Source organism: Triplophysa rosa, linkage group LG21, assembly GCF_024868665.1.
Source record: "Triplophysa rosa linkage group LG21, Trosa_1v2, whole genome shotgun sequence".
Taxonomy (NCBI): Eukaryota; Metazoa; Chordata; class Actinopteri; order Cypriniformes; family Nemacheilidae; genus Triplophysa; species Triplophysa rosa.
This window is the reverse complement of record NC_079910.1, coordinates 21,126,030-21,149,993: the sequence shown is the minus strand read 5'-3', so window position 1 is coordinate 21,149,993 and position 23,964 is coordinate 21,126,030. Positions and strand designations below refer to the sequence as shown.

Sequence of the window (23,964 nt, the reverse complement as noted above, 5' to 3'; positions counted from 1 at the left end):
AAAAGCTGTATCACGACAGGACTGAGTCTAATTATACACCCACAGCGAGAGAGGGGGGTCACAAAGGGGAGTGTGCGTGTGCGTGTGTGTGTGTGTGTGCGTGTGTGTGTGTGTGTGAAGAGAGAGAGAGTGAACGAGAGAGCACTTGAAGTGGGTGAGAGAGGGAAAAGCCAGAAGACTAGATAGACTAGCTGAAGAGAAGATTAAAAAAGAGACAGAAACTACAGAGCATCATTCAGTGCGTGTCACTCCAGAAAATCACACCCAGAGAGGTAGGACACTTTCGTGTGTGTGTGTGTGTGTGCGGAGATAATAAACCAGACATGTGTGTGTGCGTGCGTGCGTGTGTGTGTGTGTGTGTGCATGTGCTAGAGAAATAACAGAACTATCAATGTGTGGGTCAATGTGTGTCTCTTGCCAGCTTTTCATGTAAAGCATAGGAATAATGTTCTTGTCATGTACCAGAATAGAAGAAACTGAGAGAACGCCAGAGATGTGTCACGAGCGTTCGCTGGTTTTAAACTGTAATAAGTCTGTTGTTATAGGATTTAAGATTCTGTTTTTCAAATGGACTTTCTTTAATTTAATCTAATAAAGTCCAATTGATTTAGTCTTTGAAAGGTCTGAATTGAATGAAAGCAGTTTTTCACATTTTACGTTAGTTTATGAAAGACTTTTTCAGTAAATCAGTGGTGACCTGTCATTTTTTAATCATGTGAAATACGATGGATGTTTTTTTCATAGTAAATCTTCTTGGCTTCTTGGACTACACACAAACTTTAACTTGTATTCCAGTATGTCTGAAAAGCTGAGCATGTTACTCTCCGCCAGTTGTTCATACGTTAGAGAAGCTGAGTGATTCCACTTGGTCTTGTTTTCAATTCCTTATTTAAAGTCAAGTTAAAGTTAATTGTGGAATGACCCTAACTGTGTGTGTGTGTGTGTGTGTGTGTGTGTGTGTGTGTGTGTGTGTGTGTGTGTGTGATAATAATACAAAACTCCTCATTCCAACACAAACCATCAGGCAGCAGTGATTTTCCATCTTTTCTGAACATACGTGTGCCGTTTTAGCACTGTGAAGTTTGGTCTGAAAAACCCTTTTGTCATGATGTCAGGAGTGATGATGGCTCTCACTTCTCTGTGTGAGAGCGAAACACACACACACACACACACACACACACACACACACACACACACACACACACACACACACACACACACACACACACATCAAGGTTATGGAAGGGCACAAGGCACACTAGCTAATGGCATCCTATTTATTCAGGCACATAACAGCGTTTATTTATTTGCCTCAACCTCTAAACGGACAGTTTTTTCCTTTCTAAATGTATATTTTAAGTACACAATGCATATTACTTTATCATAACCAGTACTGTTCTTATGTAATACAGGTTAACGTAACGTCTCATTGAAGCACAGTTTTCCGAGGTGTAAACCTGATAGAAAGGTTATTTCACTGTAAATAGATAATATGTACTGTATAAAGATATATTTGGTCTATAATTAAAAACGACAGCTAAACCTGTTCATGATGGCTGTGGATATTTGTATTAAATAGGATATTGGCTGTTATCTGCCTTTCTGGTTTCATTTTTTCTCTGTCAGTTTGCTGTGTGTGATTGTCAGGTGGCTACTGCCTCTTTAAGATGTCTATTTTTACAGAAGTGTTCATAAACACACACACACATGCATGAAGATGAGGCAGAGAGCAAAAGCAAGTTGGTGTGTGAGTGTGTAATAACAGACTGAAGTTAGTTCAACGCTCAGTCTGTAGATGATGTTTTAATGCGATCTGTGGGTTTGTTTAGACCTGTCTGCGGGAACCACTTGCTGGGTAGTTCACAGAAGAGCGAAAATTCTGTCATTAATTCTACACGGTTCCACAACTGTAAGACCTTCAGAACACAAACTATGACTATGACAACACAACGTACGCTCAATGTACAGAATGTTAGTAAACACATCATTAAAAAACACCATGTGAGATAAATCAAACGTCTGAGCACGTTTTACAATGACTGGAGGATTTTTGATAATATTTTCAACAAGTTTTCATTTGTTAACATTCATTAACATGGACTAATACTAATGAACTGATTCACACTCTAATGGCCAGATTTACTTAAAAGGGCAAAATAGCACGACAGCACAACTTCTAAAAAGCGCAGATGGGAGTGTAAATGTCTGTGGGTGATTTACCATCAAGGCGCACAATAAAAAACACAGGCGCAATATCTCAATCCCATAATGACCAACACAATCTACTAAACCTTGCGGAAATAAGCACAGGGGGTGATGCTGATAATCTGCGGGTCGGGAGGATCAATTGCTGTAAATGAACATTGTGATTAATTGCGGAGGATAAGATCAATTATTAATGATGAAAATATCATCACTATCTAAAACATGTTTAAAACCTTATTTTTCCAGGTACTGTACAGTCTCTCGTCAAACTGTGTGAACTTGTGAGGGGAATGGTATCACGCTGTCACTCTCCCCTGCACTGATGAATGAATCCTCTTTTCAGGTTCAATGAATTAAGCACAATGGCTGTTTATCTGTGTTTAACAATACCTGTCAACATTTGGGTTACAGAATCTAGGAGACCTTGAGTCCATTCGCAGTCGCCTTGCTTGCGATCGCTCTGTCTCCAGGTGGGAGAGCGTCTACTCTGTCTGAGTTGACTGGGAGAAATTACCGTGTTGACAAACGCTATACACGGTCCAGAAAGCAACCAAAAACAATTTAGAAGTCGTATGCTCAAAATAAGCTCTTGAAGAGGTCTTGCTCATTCATCTACTATATTTAAAATGACAGAATTCAAACTTACACGCGGCGCAGATCCCCATCTCTCCATCTGAGCAGCTCACATGAAGAGATGGGTGATTTATTATTAACAGCGGATTCAGGTGACGTTAGAGCTCATCCGCGCCTGACTAGTGGAAGGTTTAAGACATGCTTAAATAAATGATGAGCGCAAACCTTAGTATATGCCGTTGTGTGATTCATTTAAATACTCTCCACCCGTAAAGTTTGCGTCCGAAGAGGAAACTCCTACAAATGCACATGCAATAAGGTCAGTCGCAAAAACAGCTGTGTCCACACATTTTCAGCGCTCATTTTCACTCCGTGTCTTTAGTAAATACCCACAGTAGTTTTTTAACGCCAAAAAGGCGTTTGCGCTTCTGCAAGTTGTTAGTAAATCTGGCCCTAATAAACATATTATGCAAGTTTGAACATTTTTATTAGTTAACATGAGTTAATAAAAATAAAGTATAGCTAACATTAACACAGACTAATAAGGATGGCGTGTGACTTGTTCGTTGATGGTAATGATTGAGACCTCATTGCAAAGTGTAGATGTGTTTTTCATTTAAGTGACGGGGTGTTGCTGGATATTCAAGTCACCTTTTTCTATAGCATTTTATTCAACACAAATTGTTTCATAGCTGCTTTACACTACTAGACATTAAAAATGATGGAAAGCATAGCAGTTTGTTCAGTACATCCCTTCTCCTTGCGTTTGATCAGTTTCAGGTGGGTGAAGACCTTGAAAAACTTCAAACTTTGTTCAAAAGTGTACAGTATGAAGAATATTTCTCATTTATTTGTAAACGAATCACGAGTCCAAAGAAATATTGCATTTGTACATAATCTGGTTGTATTTTACAGAATTCAAAATCAAAACGTGTGCTTCAGGTATAATATGTGAATAAATGTGAACGCATGTGGATAAATCTCTTTACCATCATTAAGATTGATAAAACAAAATATCTCATAGTTCTCATAGCAGAAGAGTTGCGGTTCACTGAAATATTAAGGTTATAAATTGCACATTTGACTCACGTGTCCACATATGACTGTCATCGTGCAGAAACTGAAACTAAAGAGTAGTTTTCTGACAAAATACTACCCACATTTGTCAACGCAGAAACACAATGACTAAATAATTGAAAGACAGAAAGATGGGTTTAAAAGAATGTAAAACTAATTTGTTAACAGTGAAAATATGTAAATGCGTGTGTAGGAGACAAGCAACCGACTGAACATTGAACAGGCTTATATTTGCTACTATCTTGTTTTTTTACACAATAATTCAAAATGAACGTTTTAAAACCTTCCTACACTGTTTACCGAAAATCTCATGATTATTATTTACGATCATTTTACAGAAGAAACACCGTTCAATAGTCTTTTCTTTAATGTCAATGGAAAGACAGGTGAAACGTCGTCACGATTGAGATTGACACACACATACACGTGTACAACAGCAACTTGAATAACATCTGTATGAACCAGTTTTGTGGTCTTTCAACAGCCATGACCGTAGTTACAGGTAAATATCAAAGATCCATACCATCATTTCAAGCAGTCAAATGTCTTCGTTCATTCGTGGACTTTTACATCACGTTTGATTGCTTTTTTAATGTTTGAGCTTCAAGTGAAACATTTGGGTTTTCCCCAAACCTCCCGTACCAGATATTGGTTGTATTACACACCCTAAGACCCATTCCGATTGTTTAGATGCTTTTTTATTTTTATTCCACCATCAAAGACAACATTCCCACACATGTTCTCTGACAAACCCAGCGATCAGTTTTTAAATGTTTGAAAGTGTGTAAAACTCACATGCTGCTTTTAAACAATGGACAGAGGATCACAGCCTGTCACATGAGCTTGTGCATTATAATGTCATCATTTATTAACCTTACAACCTGTGAGTGACTCTTTCTTCAGTGGAACACAAAAGAAGATATTTTGAGAAATGTCTCAGTGGATTTGTGTAATGTTGTTTACTTACAAACATTCTTCCAAATATCTTCTTTTGTGTTCTGAAGAAGAAACCCATATAGCTGAGACATGATATGAAAGTGAGGAAACAATGACAGAATTCTTCTTTTGGGCTGAAATGGCTCAACTGCAACCCATCTGTGAATGCAGGAAGACTTTGCAGTCCGGGATGAAATTAAACAAGACATATTTTTAATTTATACTGGTTTATATGCTGCAGCCCTATTTTTACCAGCGAGCGGGCTAACCCAGCGCTCACACCGAGCCCTTCAGTCAGAACTCACCTAATCCTGCTTTAGCCTGGACTGTCACAGGATTAACAATGCTCTACATCGTTTGCATATGTGGTTTACGAGGACACTTCATAGACGTTATGATTTTTATACTGTACAAACTGTATATTCTGTTCCCTAACCTACCCCTTTAACACTTTCAGCATTCTTTTATTGAAAAAAAACATTTTGTAAACCATTTGTTTATGAGGACAGAGTTTACATTATCATTACACACATCTGTGTCCTCGTAAACCATATGTATAAGTACACACACATGCACGCACACACACACACACACACGCACGCACGCACGCACGCACACACACACACACACACACACACACACACATTCTTTCCTCTCATTGGGTCATTGAAGAGGTTCTGATACTTTAATAATGACATTTTGATTTAAACCTGTTCAAATGGTATTGCACTGCAGAGAACATGTTTTTGTTCTAGTCTTCTGTGACAGCATGGTGACATTGTGCTCTCGGCTCTCGTTCTTGGGGTTGGGAACTAAACTGTGTGGTTATGAGCGCATGGCCTTTGTTATGATGTGCCGCAGGCATCTATTTTTTGTAGGCCGCCATACAGAAGCTATCTGAGACACATTGAGATACACATGGGACATGAGGGCGAGAACAGAGTGAGGTGTGTGTAAAAAAGATTTCATCATATCTTTCATGCCCTAAGAAAGATAAAAAAGTAAAATCCTGACTGATTCACACATGAAAGGGTTAATGCTTTTGGGTGTGTCATACTGTGTTGATTTGTTGTGTGCTTGTAACTTGACATTCTCTGACCTGTGTAACCAAGCCCAAGCATGGTTAACTGCTGTCCTGGACGTCCAGTGTTCCAACCCTTACCAAACACACCTGCACGTCATGTTCATGTTAACCTAAAAGCTCCTATATAGTGCACTACATAGGGTATCTACTATTTTATTGTGATATCCGAAAACCTTATTCCCTACATCTATTCATAGTAATTATCTGACCCGATGTACACTTATTTACTCATTTCCTATACAACAGGAGACGATCATTTGACTATAATAAACACCATAATATATACTGTATCAGTCATCCTCAATAGGTGGACCGCAGGTCGGATCTGGACCTTTGCTTCGTTTCACCCGGACTGCGAGACATAGCCTAATATACAGTCCCGGATTAAGAATTCAGTGGCCCTTGGGCACAGGTGTCTTGTAGACCCCCCCCATACACACGTGCGCACAATAAAGTTTTGATTTAGCCCATTTGATGTAGGGTCCTACATGTAGGAAACACCTCTATGTTATACAGGATTACATTGCCAAGTTACAAACTATGATCACAACCTGAAGGACAATATCAACACCTGTACACATCCTCCATCATACAAGATTTACACCACATGATTGCAACAATGCTTTCCTGGACCAGCAGCAATAATATCAAGACATTTCCCAGCATACTGTAACTCACTACAAGCACACACTAGCACACCTCTACCAATTCAGTTCCATAACTCACACACAAACACGCTGGATTCACAAAACTGTTGTGAAGAGAAAATATAAGAACTTTATTAAGATAAAGGATAGGATGTTCTTAAGAATATTCTTGAGTGTAATTCCCAAATATTTTCTTATAAACATCTTCATTTTTCCAAGAATAAAATGGCAGACTTTGTCAATGATTATACTATAAGAGTAATTTGTCCATTTGTTAAACTTTATTTGTGTAACAAGCACCTCGCGACTGATGTTCTTATGTAAGCGTGTAATGTGTTAAACGGCATTAACAAATATAATAGGTATACTTCTTTAAATCAAATCAAATCACTTTTATTGTCACATCACCACAGCACAAGTGCCTTGGTGAGTGAAACTCTTGAGAGCGTGCTCCAGAAAGTTCAGAAACAGTTTACATATAGACAGTACTATTTACATACTTACAGACTTCTACAGATGACAGTGTGCAATATACACATACTCAGTACACACAGTGTACTATTAGACATACTTACAGTTATCAATACACATTATAGACCATATGTACACATTCTGCATTATGTACACATATAGACACGCAATAATATGCGAAGGTGCAGCAGATTTAGCCTATATGTTACGAGTCTGTGTAAGTAAACATTTTGCAATAAATGTCAAAGCACTCTGGATTTTCTAATAACAAAGGCTAAAAATCAGTAAAGTAAGGCAGTTAGACCTGATCAAAGTTATATCAATATAAAATTCATTGTTGGCGAAGAAACACCACCAAATACATGTAAAAAAAACTCTTACCTTTTGAGATTTTAAAGACAACCATGAGGGTATTCTATATTTACAAAGCCGTTCTCATTGAAATATTTTCAGTTTCTATTGTCAGCAGGGGCGGATTAAGGTGGTTAGTGGCACCTAGGCTTCTCTTTGGGTGAGGCCCCCCCCTTAGGTGGCTTTCAGGTGCCTTTCACGCTTGCAGTTTAGGTCGGAACGGAGCACGGTTTGCATGAAAAGCCGCTAATGTAAAAGCTTTCACGCGAACTCAGGTGCGCATGAGGGTACTGAACCCTGCGCATGTGCTTTAGCCGATTACAATGTATTTACTTCATTAAAACACGTGTAAGAAATGATAGCGTTGGTAATTTACCTTAGATTTGAGCAAGAGTGAGCCTGCATTGTTTTGCGCGTTGCGAGTGGAATCAGAGCGGAAAATGAATGGTAACACAATCTTTCTAGATTTAAAAATAGTCCTGATAAATAGTCTGTTTGCAAGCAGCAGAAAGCTAGCATCAAGCCATTAAAAAACACAATAAATTGACCCGTGTTCTGCATGTTCGTGAAGATGTAGAATGAATGCAAACACACCAGGGTTCAATAGAATCAAGTTGAGCCTGAGAAACAAACCAACACTGTGAGGGGCGTCAGAGCAATCGCACTCGGATACACACACATCAAATACTACAGTGTTTCCTGTCAGGAATTTCAGGCAAAACCGAGACGCAGACAGTTAAAGGGTTAAAATTAAAGACCCGTATTAAACAAAACAAAAACCCATGAGGGGGCAAACAGAAAATAAACCAGGAACTAAGGGTAGATCAAAAGGGCAAACAAACACTTCCAGCAAGTGGGCAAATAAGAACAAAACAGGGTATTAAACAGGCTTACAAGATCTAAGCAGGAACATGGCAAACATGAAACATGGAACATGTCAAAATGAACTAGCACATTACAGAGGGAACTGGGGCTTAATAAAGGGGAACACTAACGAGGGATGATTGCAAAGGGAGGGTGATGGGCAGGTGACAGGAATGAAACACTGATGGGGAGATTACCGGGAACGAGAGGGAGGGGACAAAGCACGAGACAGGAGAACACGTTGCGCAATGTCCTAACAAACAGCCATGTGTCTCCACACAAGACGCGGTACTGTCATGACCCTGTCCACAAAACTAGAAAACTCTGAACAAGAAGGACATGATCATGATAGTTTCCTCTACATTCCGGGTTACTTTGCAATGGCAAACACCACGAGAGCACAAACTCCAGTTTTATACAAGTATACTCAAAATATAAACGCCCCCTAAAAATGCCTCGGTGGATCTTTACTGAGACACAAACCACTGTGCAGTACAAAAACCGTGTATAAAACAAAGCCATAATTAAAAATCAACCTGTATAAGAAGCGTGTCATTGTGGAATAACTCCCTGAAATATTCCCGATGACATGATGAGCTAACTGCTGCCACAGCTAAGGATCCCGCTACAGTTGTTTCAACCGCAGCACCGATGTTAGCCAATGCCAGCTGCCAGTTCTCCTGCTGCTATCTTAGTCACGTTGTTCTTTTAACCTTTGTATTTTCCATTTTTGTGCTCCACTGTTAATCTGCGCTTGATTGTCAGTTCTGATTTATAACGCGACATCTAACAAATCAAGTTCAAGTTAATTTATTTATAGAACACATTTAAAACAGCCACAAGACTGACCAAAGTGCTGTACATTAGAATGGAAATCTAAAACCACATAAACAGTAATAAAACCAGAGGAAAAACAGAACAGCATACAAAAAACGCAGTAATAGGAATAAAAATACATGGTAAAAAATGCATGAAAAGTGGATTAGTGGTAGGCCAGATCAAACAAATATGTTTTTAAACGAGATTTAAAAATGAAAAGAGAGGGTGCCACTCTGATCTCGAGTGGCAGATTGTTCCACAACAGAGGGCCAGCCACAGAGAAAGCTCGGTCTCCTCTAAATTTCAGTCTGGATTTAGGGATTAAAGGGAGATTCTGATTGCTGGAGCGTAGGCTTCTAGTGGGGGTGTAAAAGTGCAATCACCATAAAAAGCGGCGATTTTGGCTATATTCTATCACACAGCCTCTGTCTAGGTAACCATGTGCATATTTACAGATGAAATGTGTTTATATATTCAAACCGTGACAGGTGGTTGGAATTGGAAACGCTGTTTTGTACTCATTTCATTCAGGAGTCACCTGCGGAATGTGCTGATGATCCCTGCGCGGGGAAAGAGAGACCTTGCGCTCGCGAGACAGCACTGGCGACATTTTCCCATTGAATGAAAGCTAAGGTTTATCGGAAAGTCACTAGATTTGTCGCTTTGTGCTTCTCCTGAACAGAAGCTGCTAAAGGGCTCGTAAAAGTAACTAAATCAAGAGACAGACTTGCATACGTTAGAAACACAGTTTTGTGTGCGCACTTGCGTGTGTGCGGGCCAGAGAGGCATGAAATTTTCTCCCCCTTGCTTGGGCCCCAAGCACCCATGTACCCATAATGCCCATTGGATAATCCGGCCTTGCTAATAAACCATTTAAAACATTTGACTATTTTGGTTGTTTAAATTGAGAAAGAATTTTCCTTATGGAAAGAAAATATATTTACTAATATATGAATTAAAAATATATTAAACGGCACAATGGTATATTATAAAATATGCAGAATAATATATTGTAAAAATATGTTACAATATATTGAATAAGGAATTTCCGCTTTTCATATATTGAAAAATATATGACAACATATTTACTTATATGTCACAATATATGTAATGTTATAAACAGTAATATATTTTATGTGTTACTGGATGTGTATAAATATATTGAACATATTATATTTACTCATGCCATATATTCACACACACATATATGGAAATATATCATTCTTATACCAGTTACAATAAATATGTTTAATATTTTAAAACAGCAAATTTACAATGTCATAAGCACACCTGATACTAAAGCACTTAGTAAACAGACAATCACTGCACTAAAAAACGCACTGCCAAATAAAGTAATATATCATCTTAATGATGTTTGGCCAATCGTTATCCTTACCACATGCGCAACTTCAACACCGCGGTAATCCCACGAATTTACACGCACCAGAAACCCTTCTAAATTTCAAAGTAATACAACATTAAACACTAACAGATCTCCCCCTATATTAATATTCAGCAAAAAGACTGAAATAACACCTACATTTAAACATTTTTACTCTCCTTTAGCAGTCAGAAGCAAAGCATGCTGGGAATTAGAAATCTGCTTTAACTCATTCTGTAAATGTGTCCATATATGTGTATAATATACAATCACATTTATATGGGAACATCTATGTGCAATATATACTCAATAAAAGATCAAATGTGATGAATATTAGATTTATTTTTGTCTTTATATGTTCAATATACAACCATATATTGTCAATGCATATATTGCTGTATATTGAAAAATATTAGCACCAGCTTCCAATATATGGAAATGTATTGTGTAATATATCGAATTGTATTTTGCAGTATATTCCCATATATTTTTGTTCCGTAAGGGACATCACACGCGCTCTCAGGAACATTTATGTAATTGATCTTTTGCCGCTATATCCTGTAATATCTTTATCTAGTGCCGGACGCGCTTCATTTGACCCCTTTCCGCTCCGCGCGCGCTGCTTCTCTCCCGCTAAAGACGCGCCGCATGAAGAGCAGCAGACACGTGCTTATTTTAACAACAGTAGTGCAGACACACAGAGCAGGGGAATGGACACACAACAGTAAACAAAATGCAGCAAATATTTAAGCATTTGTATCAGTCAGTCTGTTTACTGTTTGCTATATGTCTCCAACCTTTCAACCAGATTTGTGATATTTTATGAACCATGGCGTTTTTATGATCTACATTTAGCATTAGCATTATTGATCAGCATGTACACATTTGTGACCCCGTGAAAACCCAGGCTAAAGCCTCATCATCTTAATTATTAGATAATCAAATATTAATTTCAAGCATTAATTTCACTAAGATTTCGATCTTTGAAATGGCATTATTCAGTCAATGTTGAATGTATTGTTGTTATATTTTCACAGAATATTCTGTTGGATGATTTTATGTAGAAAACAGGAAAACGAGTTTTGCTGGGTTTTCACAAGCAGGGTCACCTTTTATAATGAACAACGTTCTAAATGATTTAAAGATAGAAGTAGTTCTGGTATGAATGGCATGGAAAGGCTAATTTACTAAGTAAATTTATTTTCTGTTCATGATGAATTGTTACATTACATTTGTTGTTTGTATGTTGTCAGTAGTTGTTTTATTTATAAATATTAATGATCAGACTTCTATTAAGAGGGCATTCCCCTATGCCACAGAGCCTACAATACATACATACTGTGGATATCAAACTATTATACAGTATATATATATATCCAAGTGGGCTAAATTGATTAAATATTGATTAATTTTTTTAAAATCATATTGTCCAGACCTCCGTTTGGAAGAGAATCTTAAGTCCGGACCTCTTGGAACTTTAATTGAATACCTCTGATACAGATATAAAAGTGCGTTTCTGTTCTTAAGTTATTTTCTCCATTTTTTTCTACTAAAAAAGAACAGATGAAATAGATGTGATAGACAGCAGTGTTTTCTTTATAATATAATACACTGTACTGTAATAAAACATTTAATACATTTTTTAATAAACAATAAACATGAAAAACATAAATGTAACTGTTTAAAAAAACAATTCCCACATGTGTAATATTATTAGGTTTATGGTGTGTGACAGTACTGTCTGATGCATGCTATAGATGTAGTATGTATGTATATCACTCATCAGGGCCGGCCCACCCTCTGTTGGTCCTAGGCAAGATTTTAGATTGTGCCCCTCCAATACAAAATAAGCAGATAAATAGAAAAATAAAAATATCTGAAAATGACATTTTAGAAGCAAAATTCATATTTATTTTAAATATAAATTTTGATAAACACACATAGGAAGTAAGTAAATGAATAACAACTTTGTTCAAATGGATTGTTTTCTTAATAATACTGTATTTGAATATTAGAGCTCATAAAACGAATATTTGATTATTATATTATTTAGATTAAGGTTAATGAGAAAGTTACTTTAAACATTTTGTCACCCTCTGTGCAAATGCTTTAGGACACAGATAAAAGTTGTATTGTTTGGGATTTGTTGAAATAAATGGCATGGGCTTGTCACAGTGCCAGTAAACACACTTTGAAACAAGTTGAAAGCAGTTCTGTTTCCAGTGGTTCTGAATGAGCTATTTTAATATAGTTTGTAAACATAAATGGCTGACATTGACTTATAATTTGTGCCTCTGTATTGCCATTTTGTATGTTTCCTACTTTTCTCAGATAATTTTTTTTTTTAATTTTAAGTCCGCTTTTGTATAAATGTTTTGTGTTTGGCAAAACGAATACATAGACTGCCTGTGTTGACATGTGTAAAGTTAACTGGTCTTATCTGAACCTGCTATGAGCAGGATTTGAGCCGGCGATCAGTCCGGCATAGGAAGCAGGCGCTCTGGCCACGGAGGCCACGGCCACTATAGCGTCAGTCGGCGGAGCTCCTCTTGAAGTCGGGGAGTGAGGTTTACCTGCACAGCTCTCACACTAACTGATCGCCGTTACACATGCATATAATTAACAGCTTAAGATGATGAATTATAACGGCGTCTGGCGCCCCTCCGGTCATTTTGCGTCCTATGCCACGGGCCGGCCATAAAGCGGATCAGGATGTCATTTACCACGTGAAGGATTGAATGCTTGGGCACGGCATGTTGATTTAGCTGGTGTGTCTGACTGAAGATGAAGCTAAACTCGGGGGGGGAGAAATGTCGTTTGCATTCGCGTTTTGCAACCTTTCCACACACAGCGAGTGTTTCTGCTCTCTCTCTCTCCTCACCTTCACCTCCGATGGTCTCCTGCAGAATTGTGCTGAATCATAAAGATTTCAGAGGCCAGAAACCCGATCGGCCCAGAGAAGTGCTGCATACAAGAAAACTGACTCACACACCACACAGCATCTGAATTTATCTTTCCTTTAGTATGGTGCGTTGTACTCTATTCTAGTTCTATACTTTACAACGTCATTCAACATCTTAAACTGTCTCATACATCATCAAAACTTGGATTGTGTTCTTCATCTATACGCTAGTGTATTTCTAGCAGATTTCAAGTGAATATAGAAGGAAATATTGATGGGCTCGTCATCAACATGGAAAGTCACAGTTGTTTGGGTCAGAAAAACATAAAGACAGGATTTTGTCATGAACGTGGAACACAAACTCTGCTGTGTTACTGCACTCACAAACGGGGTTGCGTGCATGCGTACATGTGGCCTTTCTAAATAATATCTGAACATCTTGTTTTCTTTCAGATAAGAATCTCTATTTTCTGTGTCTCGTTTCTGGTCACAGACAGCTTGAGTGCTTGTGATGGAAAGTCCCATTAAACACATAATAATATCTGAATGAATGCTGAAACTACAGGATGGCTTACTCGTGTCCAAAAACAGACATGGATTCTGTATCAGTCAGCAGAAACTCACGTGCTGTACTGACTCACATACATGAATCTCCTGGAGTCATTACAAAACAGTTTTCATTCAAAGGATTCTTCTTTCTGCTGTTTCATAAACACGTTTTGGGCTTTTCATTACAGTTTCGGGCCTATTTTTTCCAGCAAAGCCATGAAATACTGTACACTGGCTTTTAATTTTTACTGTGCCGAAACTGCAGGTATGTTTGTTTTATTGTTGTAGTCAAGGGACGATGTTAATCTCACATTCAGAAGCATTTCTATTTTTATGGGCTCTCTGTTGATATGTTCAAGTTTATTTGATGAGATATGAAAAGGAGTGTGTCCAGGACACTTTAAATGAGTTTTGCTCTAAAACATTCTCAATTTTTACAAATGAATCCCAGCCAGCCGGAACTGTCATGAAATGGCATGAAAAGCTTTTTAGTCCAGCAGTTCTTGTTCGGTGATGTGCAATTCAATCCAGTCTCCTTCAAACAAGAGTCTATTTAAAGCTTGTGCCGGTATTCTCCTCTAGATACATGTCTTCAAAGAGAACGCTGACACCGCATCTGCTGGACACGAGCTGTGTGTGTGTGTGTGTGTACAGTTTTGCTTTGACTCAGAGGTTTCTATAACAGCGCTGACTCGGAGATGGAGGGTTTGTGTAGGATGCGTCTTCAACATTTTCTCTCCTACTCAAGTCAACTTATACTGATTTTGCCCTTTCAACTTTCTTCTCTAGCATTCGTTCTCTCTCAATAAGTTGATCTCTCAGTTGCTTTTACTCATATGCTACTGATTCAAACGTGCGCATTTCCAGGAGTCTTTTCACACAAATAATCTGATGGTATGTAGTAATTGTAATGTGGTGTTTTTTGCTGCTCTTGTCCCATTGTCACTAGTCTTGTCTTGTTATAATAGAATGTCAGTCAATGGTCGAATCTGTTTATTTTCTCCATGTAACACAGTGTGACGTTACACTGGCTGGGAGTGTATTGTCAAATAAAATGTACTGTAAAATAAATGAGGATCTCATTTTTGATGTGATACTTTTTACAGGTTGCATTGCATTTTACACAACAGATCCCAGAATTGTATTTCCAGCCCTGACGACAGCTTACAGTGTAACATATCTCTCAGATCTACATGCTTGTTACGTGTGTAAATGCATATGTTCAGAGTTGTGTGTGTGTGTGTGTGTGAGTGTGTGTGTGAGAGAGAAAGAGAGGGTGATGGGAGTGTGTGTTGATCCCTTTCGCAGTGAGTAAGGCGAGTGGGCGATAACAGCAACTGGTCTGCCTGTGTTGTTGCGTAGCAGACGTGCCTCACACTGCACGATATTACTCATTTCCTCAGCCCTGCGCACACACAAACACACACTCGCACACTTTTTCATAACGCGCCTCGCTGCCTTTTCGATATGTTGTGAGTCTACAGTTTGTCTGCTGTACCTGCACACCCCGTGTCTGCGGCGTGCGTGCGTGCGTGTGTGTTGAAGAGATGCAGGAGTGAGTGGCGTCACACGGATCGCATCTGCTCATCGCACACCAGCAAGGTCAGTCACATCAGGTCAGCATGCCTTTGATCACCATCCGCTCGCGTTTGGAGAACTGACATTCTTGTTAAATCTGTGCATGTGCTTTGCGCTATGTTGGAAAGTTTGCGGCTTATTCTAGAGGCGTTTTGGTAAGACTCGTGTAAGGTCACTGCAGTGTTAGTGTACATCACAGTTAAAGTCTGTTGTGTTTTATCAGCTCTTGAGGAGATGATTCATCATGAATGAAAAGTGTCTGTTAGTTGGAGCCGTCGGAGGGAGCGGTGTGCCAGATGGATAAGATAATCAGTTTCAACAAATATCATACAGTACATATATTTTTTTTTAAACAGGGGGACAGGCTTGTGTGAGTCAAATGTATTTCAGAAACTCTTTATATCCGGAAGAAATTTGCAGTGTGATCAACGTGTGCTGTAATTGTAATCATAAAACAACTAAACTCCTGTCTAGTTTTGTTGTTGTTGTTTGTCTTGTATCGAGCACAATTCCATATAGTGTTAAAAAACAGACAGATAAGGCAATGTCATTTGTGTGTGTGTTTGTTTGTGAGCCTCGGAGTAACACGCTTCTATTTAACCTCATGATTCTTAAGATTTCCATGTTTGGAATGTGTAGTACATGTTTCATGTATACTTTCATTGTTTGTTTACATGCTACATGTACGTGACTGGTCATACATACAAACTCATTTGCTTGTGAAGAAGTCAGTGATCGAACGGCTCTACATCAACTCGCCTGTGAGGTCAAAGTGCACAAACTATTGTAACTCGTCGATTGTATCGCTTTATTTTCCTCAGCTGTATTGCACAATACGTTTCCCAGGAGCATCCCTATATAACCCAAACTCTCAACCTTGTATGGTCACTGTAGATGTATGGACTCAGTTTCCATGGAGACAGCAGCAGGGTATCGGGTTCAGTCCGTGCAGACAGTGTGGTAGACAGAGGCGTTGAGAAGGAGAGCAGATGTGCTGGCAGCACAGCGCAGTCAGATATAAGCGTCTAATTTAGAGCCTTCGGAGTGACATTAGAGAAACTCCCCCACATCATGTTTCCAATGAAAAGGGTTTGCATCTTAATAAATCATGGCAAATACTCTAGCATCTCCTGCCATAGGATAAAAGGTTTCAGTAGCCTATGTGTTTTATGTGTTCACTTGTAGCGCATCAGCAGTGTGGCGATAATCATATGGATGTTATACATGCATTCACACATACTCCGTGTGCAGTGCGTAGGCGGTGCGTATGCAGTACAGATCCATCATGCACCATTGTGCTTCCACACATACTACGTTTGTAGCGTACTAGCGGTCCGCATCTTCTGTGTGATTCAGTCAACGATGGGTAACAATGGGTATTTCTGATATATGATTAATCGAAACGTACGTTTCGATTCATCATTCTCTGTTGGTTAGTGAGAGTGGTTGATAGATATACTGTACTGAGGGTATGCATTGACGTCACTTTCCCACGTGAACACGCCGGCACACGCCCCCCTTGAGCGCCAGGACATGTTCCCCTGAGTGGTAAAACACGCAGCAAAATGGCTGAGGAAAATAGGAGAAACAAAGAAACCGGGACTAAAACACGCAATTATTTGCTGAAATTACAAGCAGCTGAACTCGACGGTGATCCTATGACTTACGATGGAATCAAGTGTTCCTGGAAACTGAAATGTTGCACGGAATCACGTTTCAGTCATTTTGCTGAATGTTTTGCCCCTCACGGGGGCGCGCTCTGGCGTGCTCACGTGGTAAAGTGACAACACGTCCATACCCTTTATATATAACAGCATCCACCGTAAACTTCCATGATGTATCCAGATTAAAAAACATGACTTTGAATTAAGTGTAGGACAACACAGAAATACAATTATAGACCTTTTCAGGACTAAACACAATAGCGGAAATGAAGGTAATATTTAAATGATATTTTATCTGTAGTTTTGAGGTTAGGATGGTTCTTCAAAATACTTGATGCTTATGTGAAGTGATATTAGCTTAGCCTATTAAAAGAGTTTCAAAATAACTTACCATCCATTCCAGTGGCCGATGAAACTGCCTCCCATGCCTTTTCTTTTAGAAAAACAGTCCTGTGGAGGTCATAAATCACTTTGTATTTCTCTACCTCAATAATTAGCTGAGTGTCATCCATCGCGCTGCTGTCTTGTACTTTCTGGACCACCTGCTTGTCACTGCATAGAAGCACCTTCCTTACGCAATATAAACACCGTAGAATATTTGTACTACGCAACATTTTTATCTGCTTTTATTGCTTAATTAAACAAATAACATACAGAAAAAGTAGTAAACTTCATTTACAGGTGCTGGTCATATGATTAGAATATCATCAAAAAGTTGATTTATTTCACTAATTCCATTCAAAAAGTGAAACTTGTATATTATATTCATTCATTACACACAGACTGATATATTTCAAATGTTTATTTCTTTTAATTTGATGATTATAACTGACAACTAATGAAAATCCCAAATTCAGTATCTCAGAAAATTAGAATATTACTTAAGACCAATACAAAGAAAGGATTTTTAGAAATCTTGGCCAACTGAAAAGTATGAACATGAAAAGTATGAGCATGTACAGCACTCAATACTTAGTTGGGGCTCCTTTTGCCTGAATTACTGCAGCAATGCGGCGTGGCATGGAGTCGATCAGTCTGTGGCACTGCTCAGGTGTTATGAGAGGCCAGGTTGCTCTGATAGTGGCCTTCAGCTCTTCTGCATTGTTGGGTCTGGCATATCGCATCTTCCTCTTCACAATACCCCATAGATTTTCTATGGGGTTAAGGTCAGGCGAGTTTGCTGGCCAATTAAGAACAGGGATACCATGGTCCTTAAACCAGGTACTGGTAGCTTTGGCACTGTGTGCAGGTGCCAAGTCCTGTTGGAAAATGAAATCTGCATCTCCATAAAGTTGGTCAGCAGCAGGAAGCATGAAGTGCTCTAAAACTTCCTGGTATACGGCTGCGTTGACCTTGGACCTCAGAAAACACAGTGGACCAACACCAGCAGATGACATGGCACCCCAAACCATCACTGACTGTGGAAACTTTACACTGGACCTCAAGCAACGTGGATTCTGTGCCTCTCCTCTCTTCCTCCAGACTCTGGGACCCTGATTTCCAAAGGAAATGCAAAATTTACTTTCATCAGAGAACATAACTTTGGACCACTCAGCAGCAGTCCAGTCCTTTTTGTCTTTAGCCCAGGCGAGACGCTTCTGATGCTTCCTGCTGCTGACCAACTTTATGGAGATGCAGATTTCATTTTCCAACAGGACTTGGCACCTGCACACAGTGCCAAAGCTACCAGTACCTGGTTTAAGGACCATGGTATCCCTGTTCTTAATTGGCCAGCAAACTCGCCTGACCTTAACCCCATAGAAAATCTATGGGGTATTGTGAAGAGGAAGATGCGATATGCCAGACCCAACAATGCAGAAGAGCTGAAGGCCACTATCAGAGCAACCTGGGCTCTCATAACACCTGAGCAGTGCCACAGACTGATCGACTCCATGCCACGCCGCATTGCTGCAGTAATTCAGGCAAAAGGAGCCCCAACTAAGTATTGAGTGCTGTACATGCTCATACTTTTCATGTTCATACTTTTCAGTTGGCCAAGATTTCTAAAAATCCTTTCTTTGTATTGGTCTTAAGTAATATTCTAATTTTCTGAGATACTGAATTTGGGATTTTCATTAGTTGTCAGTTATAATCATCAAATTAAAAGAAATAAACATTTGAAATATATCAGTCTGTGTGTAATGAATGAATATAATATACAAGTTTCACTTTTTGAATGGAATTAGTGAAATAAATCAACTTTTTGATGATATTCTAATTATACGACCAGCACCTGTATATGCATTTATTGTGAAATTACTGCATTTCTGTGTCAATTCGTGTTCCTTTTGAGCATGATACGTGTGCTATCACTTTAAAACAGTCCATGCTGTACAGCAAAAATAGACTTGATCGCTACACTGACGTACCGCACAGCACCGTTAATATGGGCACGTGAAAAAATACGCAAGGCATACACACAGCACACGGAGTATGTCTGAATCGGCTGTCGGTTGGCCAATTTATGGCCCTGACAAAAAACACAATTTTTAGAGAGGGTTATTTAAAACTAGACGTTTTTTGAAGGAGAAATATGACGGAACAAAGACGATAAACAAATATAATACAAATTGTTTACACACAGAAATCAACTTTACTAAATCAAGATACAGTATGTTCCAGTGATATCATGAAATAATGTGCGCCACGAAAGCCAGACATGCTGCATTTGTTGCAATCTCACGAGTTATGCTCACTTTAAAAATCAGTGTTTCTACCCATTGTTTTACAGTATTTCAGAGCCACACAATTACATACTGACCACCCCTGTCATGACTGTTTGAGCCTTTAGGAAATGTAGAGAGACTGGAAGCTCAATTGAAAAGCCGTGGTATAGCCAGTACGAGACAATAATGGTTTGCTCTTTCTTTCATCTCAGGTTAATGAACGTGGTTCTGAACGTGGCTGTGTTTGACAAGTGGTGTGCGTGATGTTGTTCAGCAAAAGAACGTGTGTCTCTCCTGGCCCCTCATTCTCCTCAGCTGCCCATGTAACCTAGTCTGGCCCAGCAGGCCCGGGGACTGCCCCATGAATCCAAGCCCAGACCGCAGCAAAGAGTGTCTTCCCCCCAAGAAGCGCGAGTCCCGACAGGGCTTGTCGGATCAGCCGGCCCCAGAGAATGACTTCAAACCCCCTGCCCCTCTCCGAAGCCGAAGGCCTCGTCGCTCCACCGAGGGTCACAGGGAAAGTGCAGATCTTCAGCCACCTCCTCTGCCTCCCCTTCCACCATCGTTGCCTTGGCAGGTGTCCTATGCCCCCTCCATGCACCACTCATACCTGCCGATCCAAGTGGGTGAGAGGCGAGGGTCGCTCTCTGCATCCTGGAGAGACACGATGTGTGGACGGGGAATGGAGGGAGGATTGGATCACCCTGTTTCCCACCATTCCCGCTGGCTCCGTGGCGATGTCCCTCCCCTAAACTTGCAGCCACTTATCTCAGTGCCCACGTTCAAGAACGTCTACATGAGTGAGTCCGTGGAGATGTGGCCCTACAGCCACAATCGACGAGACTACAGCTCCCACTTCTCCTCTTACATTTATCCTCGGCCAACAGTCTATCCCCACGACACCATCCCTGACAGCGGGCTCAGGTACCACAGTAGAAGGCCCAATGGTGTGGATGGCCCAGACAGCGGGTCTAGCAGGAGAGCACCCTTGTGCAATGACGATGGAAATGGTATCATGACCAGCTTGGATGGCTCCAGTGCTAATGGCAGGAGAAGACAAGAGGACACATCTAGACAGAGCACTGGGAAAGGCATCCAGGTGCAAGAAAGCACAAGTGCACATTCCTCACCACGAGACAGGGACCCTCGGAGAACACAGAAAGCTCTGGTGCCACCCTTGTCAGATGCAAAGGCAGGAAAGACAATTGCTTCTCAGGACTATTACAGTGGAAGTGCCTCGCAGGCTGGAGCTCAAATCTACTATGCCCTAGGCTCCCTCTGTCCTACTGCTCATCAGAACCCTCAGGCATACCCACAGCTTAGCCCTTCCTTCCCTCCGAGAAAATCTCAGCCCTCCCCACACAGCCAGCACAACAGCCATGGGGCTGAGACAGAATGGGATACCTCCGTGGGACAGTACTGCCCTGTCGTCGCTGTGCTCACTGGCCCCGACCCACCCGCCTCTGCAGTCCTACCTCATTTTGCCAAAGGTTCCCTTATTGAACTGGCCGGTGGCCGTCTCAAGAGGGTGGAGGAGTTAAAGACAGAGGATTTCTTACGCAGTGTTGACACCTTGCCTGAGTTTCACCTGAGCACCTGCACTATTCTGTTAATCTCACCTGGACCCACCCACGGCTTCAACCATCTGCAGGTTCTGCTCACAGACCGCAACACTCAGGTGAGCCCAGCAGAACAACGTTTCATTTTCTCTGTTTTAGTTAAATCTACATTTTAGGTTGATGTTAACCAATTTTTCCTGTTTGGTCAAGGCTTAAATTGTTAGTTTACTCAATAATTCTAATGCTGGTAATAAATCAGTTACCCTCCATCAAATACAAGATATTTTGATTTTGGTTTTGTGTCAGTGCAGTGCTGATGACAGAATTTTCATGTTTGGGTGAATTATCCTTTTAAAGGAAATAAGTGAGACAGCTGCAGAACAACATGAGGATGCATAAATAGTGAAACATCTGTTTAACTGCCTATTGAGGAGATACTGAGTCAGCTTGATTGAATAATTATGCTTCTATCTGCAGGAGCATTTGACATAACTAGAAAAGGTCGAAGCCTTGAATGATATATGTTATTTGTAATGTTATGATGAAGGCTAGTGGTTAAATATCCAAAGGATGTAGTGGGTTAAGACTATTCACCTTTTCATCCATAAGTGAAGTACTTTTTTCCTTACAAGTGAGATACTATTGTAATGCCCTAAGCATTAGGTGAAAACCCAGATTCATGTGAGAATTTATTTGGTTGCTGTAAAGGCTGTTAAGGCTTTTGATGGAGTACCATTTGTACTATAGTATGATGCATTTCTCACATCGGAAGCAAGTAAGCAAACCAGTGTGAAAACAGCCTTGATCTGAAAATGTGGCTGACTCCACCACCACCACCAACAGATGGATAATTTATTAAAAGGGGTCATATGACTCGGCCAAAACAAATATTATGGTTTGTTTTAGATGTAATACAATGTGTATACAGGATTTAAGGGTCAAAAACCACATACCGTGCATGTTTGTATCCCCTCTTTGCCCCGCCTCTCTGAAACGCGCAGATTTTTGACAAAGCTCATGGCTCTGAAAAGCGAGGTGTGCTATGATTGGCCAGTTAACCAGTGCGTAGTGATTGGTGGAATACTGCAATTGTGTGAGGGAAATGTAACGCCTCTTACCATATTTGGAACATCAGGTTCCTCTTCAATTGTACTGACAGGTACGCCCACCTTACATGCGTATACATTTGGGCAGTCTTAGTCAAATCATACCACCAACTGATGTAGATTTGTGGGGGTGTGGTTACACGAGGCGTTTCAGGCAGGTCTGGGTGAGCATTCGCTTTTACATAGAATGCATAATTTGTTCCCACACTATCATTTCTGCAATTTTACGTGTCTAATACATGCATGGGCAAATTATAACACACCAAAGACACAGAAAAACACGTGTTCACACCATATGACCCCTTTAAAATGTTTAATTGTCAATGGAGAAAAAGTACTATCTAAATAAAGTTTTTGTTTGTGCTGAATGTTTTTCAATTATTAAGTGTTTTGACCGTGAAGTGTTGTCTTGGGTAGTATTCCAAAAAACCCAGCTGTTCATGTTTGTTCCGGCAGGAGCTACTCACAGTCTTAGCTGAATATCCATTTTTTGTACGGGATCAAGGCTGGTCTTCATGCAGTCCTCAGCGAAGCGCCCAGCTGTACGGCCTGCAGTGTCGTCAGCTCAGCACAGGTGACGTGTGTCTGGCACTGACTCCAACACCCACTCCGCAGTTTGCGCACTTCGGCAGCCAGGTGCAGCGTTCGCAAGTGGGGGTGCTTCCTTGCTCAGAAACAGCAGAGAGGATGCCCCCTCCCCCGGCACCTCCCCCTCTCCCTCTGGCCCTGACTTCTCCCCCTGTTCTGCCGAGAGAGCGCAAAAGACACTGGTCTGCTCCCGAGCTCCAGTCAGGGAGCGAAACTAGCCCCAGTTTACCTCATGGTTGTAAGCAGGAAAGAAAGCAGTAAGCAGGAGCGAGAAGGTGACGAAGATTTGCAACTGGTTAATTCTTTGTAACCTCACACACCCCTTGGTTAAATAGTTCCTTATTGTTAAACAAGCGTTAAATGACAGGCTGGGAAAGCCCAAATTGAGACAATCAAAAATCACTTATCTGTGATGCCATGCACCTTTTACTTATGCTAATCTCCAGCCTTCTTCTGCAGGGTATGTCTTTTCAATCAGTGTTATGACAACAGATAAAAGAAGATAGAAGTCTGCTGTTATTTACGCAACACAACGTTTATGAATGTATTAGCGGCCTTCAGCCAAGCTTTCAGTGTGGGGTCCATATGCTAGCTCACTTTAGCATTATTCTCCAGTCTTTTCTCACCGAGGGAAAAGACACTATCGACCCCACACCCCAGCTGGGAATTCCACGGACGCGCCGCCCTGGGCTTGGTGTCTCGGTGTGTGACGGTGCTATCAGAAAGCTCCTCTGGTGATCTGTGGTTTTCCCTTCCATGTTTCTGTGTGATGGAAAGCAGGGAATAAATATGGAGATCTCAGATACGGGTATATCTACTGTTGATCAAGCACACTCTATCACTTTATTTTTTCTCTTTTATTTTTGTTGTTGTGGTTTTTCAATAACATTTGTTGTTTTTTCTTTATAAATGTTATAGCTCTAAAAGTGTATATTTTTAAAGTT

General features: G+C 40.3%; 1 protein-coding gene across 3 annotated transcripts; it reads left to right on the top strand.

Moving 5' to 3' along the window:
* zmp:0000000926 (uncharacterized) lies at positions 1-23,962 on the top strand. Of its 3 annotated transcripts, none has more exons than XM_057319113.1 (3): positions 1-272; positions 19,980-21,445; positions 22,889-23,962. In XM_057319113.1, the coding sequence occupies exons 2-3, from the start codon at positions 20,129-20,131 to the stop codon at positions 23,279-23,281; spliced, it is 1,710 nt and encodes a 569-aa protein (XP_057175096.1). In that variant the 5' UTR covers positions 1-272; positions 19,980-20,128; the 3' UTR covers positions 23,282-23,962. The 3 variants fall into 3 exon arrangements, with proteins under 3 accessions (XP_057175096.1, XP_057175097.1, XP_057175098.1); XM_057319114.1 differs by lacking the exon at positions 1-272 and adding an exon at positions 15,111-15,461; XM_057319115.1 differs by lacking the exon at positions 1-272 and adding an exon at positions 15,111-15,475.
* Positions 23,963-23,964: the final 2 nt, after the last annotated feature.